Source organism: Pteropus alecto, unplaced genomic scaffold, assembly GCF_000325575.1.
Source record: "Pteropus alecto unplaced genomic scaffold, ASM32557v1 scaffold7, whole genome shotgun sequence".
Taxonomy (NCBI): domain Eukaryota; kingdom Metazoa; phylum Chordata; class Mammalia; order Chiroptera; family Pteropodidae; genus Pteropus; species Pteropus alecto.
Window position 1 is genome coordinate 63,655,901 of NW_006494614.1, and position 7,840 is coordinate 63,663,740.

Sequence of the window (7,840 nt, forward strand, 5' to 3'; positions counted from 1 at the left end):
ATTCTGGGTGGGCAGGAAGGCACCAGGACTCCTTGGCTGAACCCATCCCCATGCCTACCTAGTTGGTGTTGCCACTGTCTCCACATTTGAGAAGCAGCCCCCAGAGGAGAGGAGAGGACAGCGTGTGGCCTTAAAGAAGGAGAATGAGAGATTACTGTCCTATAAGAGGACTACTGTGTGCCAATTAATTCCTGTCCCAGCCCCCAACCCTGGTTCACAGTGACCTCACTTGCAATCTTAAGTCTCATCTCTACTCTGGAATTGGGACTGGATGATCATGTAAAGGGTGAGGGAAATAAAAGGGTAAGTTTGAACTGAGTTGTCCTCTAAGGTGAAAGGTGGCTACCAGGAGCTGATGATAATGGGAACTGCTAACTCTTATGAATGTGCTAGGAGCACTGCTCCGTGTGAGAACACCAGGCTGGGTTTTATTTGAAAAGGTTTTTTTTTTTTTTTTACGGTGATGTTGGTTAATAAGATCCAGTAAGTTTCAGGTGTACAATTCAACAGTAAGGAATTGTACTTTTGTGAAGAAAACGGAAGTGGTGTTTATTGGAGTTCAAATCCAAGCTTTTTTTTTTTTTTTAGAAATTCTTGCTAAAGTACAAAGCTGTTTTATTTAACACCAAGCTGTATCTTTTAAAAATTGTAGACCTGCTTCACATTTTATGAACAAATGCTTGTGAGTCACAGAATTGCTTCAGACCCTTTACACATGGGTTGTGGTGGGGCGTTATGTGCAGAACAGTAAGGACACTTGATTTGTGCACTGCAGCCACCCAGCCAGGAACACGGGACTTACTCATAAGTTTGGTGTCTTAAATGTGTCAAAAATAGACATCATGATCATTGAAAGGCTCTGAAAGGCAGATGTTGGCCTAAGACTCATTCAGGTCAGTGCACTGTAGCTAGTGTGATGACTGTCAACATTGTTAATTAGAAAACAAGATTGAAAATTAAATATTGGACATAGATTGGTTCTAAAGAATTATTACTCACCTGAGAAAAAGGGAAGTGACTCTTGCATGCGCTCCTCGTCCCTCCGCAAAGGTTTCTCTCTCACTACCCGCTTCTGGGAGCATTCTTTTGTCCACTGCCTGCTGAGGTCAACTCACCTTGCCTGAGTCCTCATGTCTCAAGATCAGGGGCTGAGTCTTCTTTCTATTCCCAAGGACTGAGCCTGAAGCTGTCTATCTCCTAAGTAGGGTATAAATAACTGAATAATGTGATTTAGGGGGATTTATCTAATGGATCAGAGAAAGAATTGGTCTTTGAGAATATTCTAGAATATTCTAGAATTAAGTTGGTCCCCAATATATGTCTAAACTAAACTCACACTCTTTAAATGTACTGTTTTCAAATGTTATTGTGATGAATGGCATACAACTTATTTGAATGTTATTCTGATATATTAGTTCAGAATAGCGGTTGTGCAGTTGCGGGGGGGGCACACGGGATCTTCAAAGGGGTCGGGCTGTGTTATTTCATAAGGCAGGTGCTGGTAAAAGGTATTTTTTTTTTATTGTTGTTAATAACTTAAATACATGTGCCATAAATACTCTGTTGATGATGTTTAGTATCTAATGAAACCTGGAGTGCCTGAATTCATTATAGCTTAAGTCAGATGTGCTTTCAGTGAAGGAGTTTACTGTATAGTTGCACTGCATGGTGGTTCTAGGAAAGTTTTTGACTTTAAAAATGGTTTCCTGTTATCTGAGCAGGTGGGACCTCTTTTGGTGACTTTGAATGGCTTGTGATTAGTGTTTATCTCGAATCACTTTATTGAAAAGTAGGCCAATATACAGGATCTTATGGAAGATGAGAGACTGCCATCTCAGTGCTGAGTCTTCCTGACAGGATGTAGGGCACAGAGGGCGGGCTTGGCCTCCTGCCTGCGTCTAACACTCCTTTGGTCCCTGCTCACAGAAGAGAGGAGGCGCAAGGAGAGGGAGGACCAGATGTACCGCGAGCGGCTACGCACCTTGTTTGTCATCGCCGTTGTCATGAGCCTGCTGAATGCGCTCAGCACCAGTGGGGGCAACATCTCCTGGAACGACTTTGTCAACGAGATGCTGGCCAAGGGCGAGGTGCAGCGGGTCCAGGTGGTGCCCGAGAGCGACGTGGTGGAAGTGTACCTATACCCTGGAGCCGTGGTGTTCGGGCGGCCTGTGAGTGAGGGCGAGGGCACATGCTTGGAGAGACCTAGAGACACCCCTTTTCACTCAGTTCCTGCCTGCCCCTATTTGTTTGGTTGTCATGTCTTAGGTTTTCTTAAAACAAGATGTGAGTATCTTGATTTAAAGGAGGATTTGTTGAAGGTTTTTGAGCAGTGGCCACTAAGATAGAGCTTGAAATGGGGAGAGGCAGTATGGTCTGCAGACAGAAGCTAGTGGGATCCACAACTGCTGTGGTAGCTGAGTACAGAGAGGAGGAGATGGGAGTAGTGACAAAGTGGCCACAGTGGTGACTCCCTGGCACTAGGGACTAAGGAAAGAGGGGTTACCTGCAGCTTCGAGGTTTTGCTCCGTCAGTTTGGGCGAGTAGTGCGGTGCTGGCTGGAGGTCAGCAGACAGGGTAGCTTTGGCAGATGCAGCTGAGTCGAGGTGACTGGGATCGGCCAAGCAGAAATATCTTGGGGAGGTGGGGACAAGAAACTAAGAGCACTAGGAGGAGGTGGCTAAGAGACAAGAGTCAGGCAAGGACTGGCCTTGAGGAGCAGGAAAGAAAGGGAATGAGAGGGACCATGCTCATTTCCCAGGTCAGGTGCCACCACTACTCCCCCGGAGCGCATGTCAGCATGTTCAGAACTGGAGAGCTGTGAGCAGTGAGAGGAGGGATGGCAGACACTGCAGAGGGGGCAGAGGGGTGAAGTGGGCTTTCGTACCACGTAGGTTGGGCATGAAAGATGGGGAGAAACAGACACACCCTAGTGACAGTGGCCTAGTCTTCTGGCACTGCTGGAAAGTGAGGTGGGGCGCATGGAAACTAGGCCCCAAAAGCTCAGCTATGTGAAAACCCTGGTGTGAAAATGAATCACTCTCCAATCTCTGATTCCCTCCTCCTTATTCTCCAGTAACCACAGCACCATCGTTAGGCCCAAGAAAGGTAACACTGATACCAGAACATTTTCTAAAGCACTTTCCCTGTTCATGTTTCTCAGTTTCTTCTGTATTAGCCTTAAGAGCTGTTTTTTTTTTTTTTTACTATTTTGATCCAGGATCCAGTCAAGGATCATGACTTATATTTAATTTTCATGTTTCTTTAGTTTCTTTCCATTTTTTAAAATTTTTATTAGTTTTTTTAATTGAAGAAATTATTTAAATTATTTTCCCCCTGTCTACCTCCCCTGTACCTCCTCTTTCCATTTTTTTTGTTAAAAGTTTGGACGGTGGAAAAACTAGACCAGGTAGAATCATGCCCCTTTCTCCATGCTGGGAGACAGACATTCTGGCTTTGATTCACTCTGCTCACCCGGAACATGGGTTGACTCCTTTCCATGGAGTATAGAATCGCGTGGTATCCCAGAGCACACCCTATGCACACTGCAGTCTCCGCTCTGTTTTTTTGAATAGGGTTGGGTTGGCAGTGGAGTGCTTGTCCTGCCTGAGCATGCTTGGCTGTGGGTGCAGCACAGTGTTTACAACTGACTGTCAGTGTACAAGGGCTTGTAATTTAGATAGGGTGATAAGATCAACACATAGTCTGCTAAACAGTAAAAGTTAAATTCTAGCGCACTTCAGAAATGAGCAGTGCAGGGCCTTGTGTAAGGGAATGGATGATTCAGGCCCAGGTGACCAGAGAAAACTACAGAGAATGTGGGAGTTGAGTTGGCTTCTGGAGACATACATTGTGCTCTTGGATCTTGATTTAGAAAGAGAGTCATTTCTACGTTTTCTCCTTCTGTGCAAATTGGTGATTCTAGTTATACCACCAGGCCAGGTGTAAGTGATCGAAGCATTGAAGAAGTCTAGATCAAACATATGGAGTCCATTAGGTTAACCTGGCAACCAAGGCCACCGGATACTGTGGCACAGATCATGGTCACTGTGTTGTAACTGGTGGGTCCTCTTGTCCGTGTCTCCACCTGGCCTGTTACCCCACAAGGTGGATTCTGGCTGGCTGCTCTCTCCTAGTGACAGTCATTCTGCAAGAAGTCTGAGACTCTTAAGAGCCAGGCGGAAATCTGGTTGCTCAGTTTAAATTCTAAGTGTGTTTAGAATCTGAGCTTGGAACAGTTTAACTATGGACATTGTGTGGACCAGGCTCTTAGGAAAATGAGGTTGGCCTGGTGCGACGCAGTGCATGCTGGCGGGAAGGAGGACTGCCCCACTTGTGCTTCTGCCTTTTGTAGGTTGCGTAGATGTTTGTTCTTTGGAGGCTTCACAGTAGCCCAAGAACGACCGATCCCTGTGACCAGATCAACTCATTGAGAAGGGACTTGGGGGACCCAGTGTGGACTCCTGGCCTGGTGTTGGGTCTCCTTCTCTGAAGCCTCTGTACCTGGGGGAGGTGGTTATTTCACTTCAGGAAACTTGTCCTGTCACTCTTCTTACTCTCTTCTCTATTCAGGAAAGGTTTACTGAGCAAAAAGACATCCCTTTAGTTGAATTTCAGATTCAGCCAGTGGTTAAACACAGCACTTGAATTTCTTAGTTAAGTGGACTGTGCGTACCCAGTCCAGTACTGTGGGCTTGTCACTGTGTCTCTGTGCTCTGCACACATGGCTGAGTGAGGCAGGGTGCTGAGTTTAAAATGTACACACCTTCCGTTTTCTTAAAATGTTCCTATTGGTGAAAATAGAGAAAACATATCTATTGAAATTTTGTTGTAATTGTGTTTGAGAAAACTAAAGCTCTTTAGACTTGGAAGTGGTTTCTGAATGACATCTGTATATTTGAGGGATCTGCAGTCTGTCCTGTTCGTCACTCTCAGTTTCTTCTGCCTTCTGCCCCCAGAGGCTTGCCTTGATGTACCGAATGCAGGTGGCAAATATCGACAAATTTGAAGAGAAGCTTCGAGCTGCTGAAGATGAGCTGAATATCGAAGGCAAGGATAGGATCCCGGTTTCTTATAAACGTACAGGATTCTTTGGAAAGTATGTTGATCATTTTTGTTGGCTCCTGAACTGAACAAGGCTTGGTTTTGTAATGTGAGAAACAAACCACAAACAAAAACCTCAGTTAATTACAGTTACCTAGACCCCCTGTGGGAGTGTAAATAAACCTGAGGGTAGATGACATAAAGCTGGGAAAGGGAAGTGTGTGAGGCTGTTGGAATTCGTTTTAGTCACTTTCTTTAGTTGCTCTTCCATTTCTGAATTTAGCATATTGTGGGGTTGCTTTCTTCTACAAATAGGAAAATGGAATAGAAAAGGGAGAAACACAGATGTCCAGCAGAAATTCTTGGTTTCATGTTGCAGAGAGAAACAGAGACCACGTGGGACCCACGGGCTCTGTGCCTGCAGACTCCTTAGTGGGAGCAGATCAGTCAGCACAGTTGGGGTTCTGACTTCACACTGGGACCAACAGTGGCTGAAAGCTGTGTGCAAAGAGGTTTACTGTTGACTCGTGGACATGCTTTGTAATTCTGATAAGACGCAGAATGCCAGTGACTGGCAAGCACACCTATGAAATGATGGGTTTATAAATTCTACAGCCCATTGGCTCCCGAAGGCTCAGGGCTCTGAAGCTGCACCTCTGGTTTGTTGTAGGAATGACGGGGGTACAGGGCAGGGGGCAACTTTTCTTCTTCATGTGGAGGGCTGACACCCTAGGGTGTATTCTTTATTCTAGGCTTATTCTGTTCTGCCTTACTAACCGAAATTAATAGTCTACTTTTGGAAACAAAATATATCAAATGTGAAAACCTACTCTTGTCGGCTTGTTAATTATCACAAGGCTCTAGATCAGGGGTCCTTAACCCCTGGGCCACGGACAGGTACCAGCCCATGGCTTGTTAGGAACCAAGCCACACAGCAGGAGGTGAGTGGCTGGCAAGTGAGCAAATCTTCATCTGTACTTGCAGCTGCTCCCCAGTGCTGGCATCACTGCTTCAGCTCCACCTCAGATCATCAAGCATTAGATTCTCATAGGAGCACTGGTCCCTGGTGCCAAAAAAGTTGAGGACCACTGCTCTAGATAATGGGGTGAGTGTGCGATGTCAGCTATTCTGGCTTTATGCTGTCGTTAGATACTGTATCTCCAGTGTTTCCACACTCCAGACAGCTTGGGAAAACTTTGTGAAAGAGGATGATTGGTGAGAACTGGACATGACCATTTGTTCTACACATTACTCTTAAGGGAATGGTTGCTTTTCTTATCTTTGAAATGTCCCTGACTTTGTTAGACATGACTGCCAGCTTTCTGGTGGCCACTTTTGAGCCTGTAACTGCCTCTCTTTCTCCCACTAGTGCCCTCTACGCCTTGGGGATGACAGCGGTGGGCCTGGCCATTCTGTGGTATGTTTTCCGTCTGGCTGGAATGACAGGACGGGAAGGAGGATTCAGTGCTTTTGTAAGTTGTACAAATTACATCTCACTGAACTTGTAGATTTAGAATTTTTCTCTATTTGTTCTGGCTGAATACTTTTCCTGTAAACAACAGAATAAGTATGCCGTGAAAATTAACCTGTTGCAGAGGCCAGCTGGGAGTCATATTTTGGCAGCTCATCTTTCCTTCTGTTTGGTTGACTGGAGGGTGTATAGTAACCAACTTTAACTGAGGGCCCCTCCCCCTGAATGGTGGGGTGGCTGAGCCAAGGGAGTTTATAGGGCAGCTTATTCTGCAGTTTTCAGCATCAGCTGGGCATTAGTAGCTAAGACACTGAGAAATTTTAAAAGTTATTTTTAAAAGGACATCCATAATACACTTTAAAACTATTATTCTATTGTTATGTCATTCATCAGAACATGCAATTCCCCTTCCTTCAGGTTGTTTGTGGCCAGTTGGCCACGTCAGCAGAAGGGTGGGGGAGGTGGGAACAAGTCTGCAGAGAGTACCTCCTGCTCCCTCCTTGGGAACCGTAATAGGGCAGGGACACAGAGTGTCACCTCCTTGTTTCCACTTAGCCTGAGACTGTATTCCTCTGTAGCTCGAAACTTACACCCTTACTTTTAATAGCAGCATGGTGTCTGGTGGGGTTCTACCATATTTTACTCAATTTGATAACTCTTGCACATTTTTGGCTGTTTATTTTATCATGTTTAAGTAATACTCTGATGAATTCCATGCTCATGCACCTATCTTATTTGCCTGTAGCGCCTTCCTAAAAGTAGACTGGCTGAAGTTTAACACATCTCACTAAGACTTTTATCTGTCCTGCTTGATTGTTCTCTGGAAATTTACCGATTAACATTCCTACCAAGACTCCCCAGAACTGAGTGTTATTCCATTACTTTTATAATCAGACAAATAAATCACACAGTAATGGGGAAAATCATATAGAAATATATGATAGTTTATACAAAAGACATTGTTAAATTACCTAGTATATGTGGAGGAGTTTTAGGTTTTTTTTTATTTTTAAGCAAATTGCTAGATGCTAGACAGTCTTTTTACTGTTAATGATGTAAAACAAACATTTCTTTTTGTATGTCTGAAATGTGACCTTAGCTGTTTCCTGTCTTCATGAGTGGAGAGGGTGTGGGCTGCTTGTGGAGGGAAGGTGTGCACGCAGGGGCAGGATGGGGAGCCAGTACCGGGGTGCTCATCTTCTAGCTCTGAGAGTTCACAATGCTCTGCCCTTTGTTCTTTCTGCCCAGAATCAGCTTAAAATGGCTCGTTTCACAATTGTGGATGGCAAGATGGGGAAGGGAATCAGCTTCAAAGACGTGGCAGGAATG

The 7,840-nt window shown here is 44.9% G+C and overlaps 1 protein-coding gene across 1 annotated transcript in view; it reads left to right on the plus strand.

Annotated features, from left to right (window-relative positions):
- The window catches only part of SPG7 (SPG7, paraplegin matrix AAA peptidase subunit), a 28,640-nt gene that overhangs the window by 3,553 nt on the left and 17,247 nt on the right, over nucleotides 1-7,840 (plus strand). Inside the window, 4 exon segments of the mRNA XM_006926772.3 lie at nucleotides 1,927-2,168; nucleotides 4,956-5,095; nucleotides 6,410-6,512; nucleotides 7,760-7,838. Coding sequence (XP_006926834.1) covers nucleotides 1,927-2,168; nucleotides 4,956-5,095; nucleotides 6,410-6,512; nucleotides 7,760-7,838 — 564 coding nt within the window.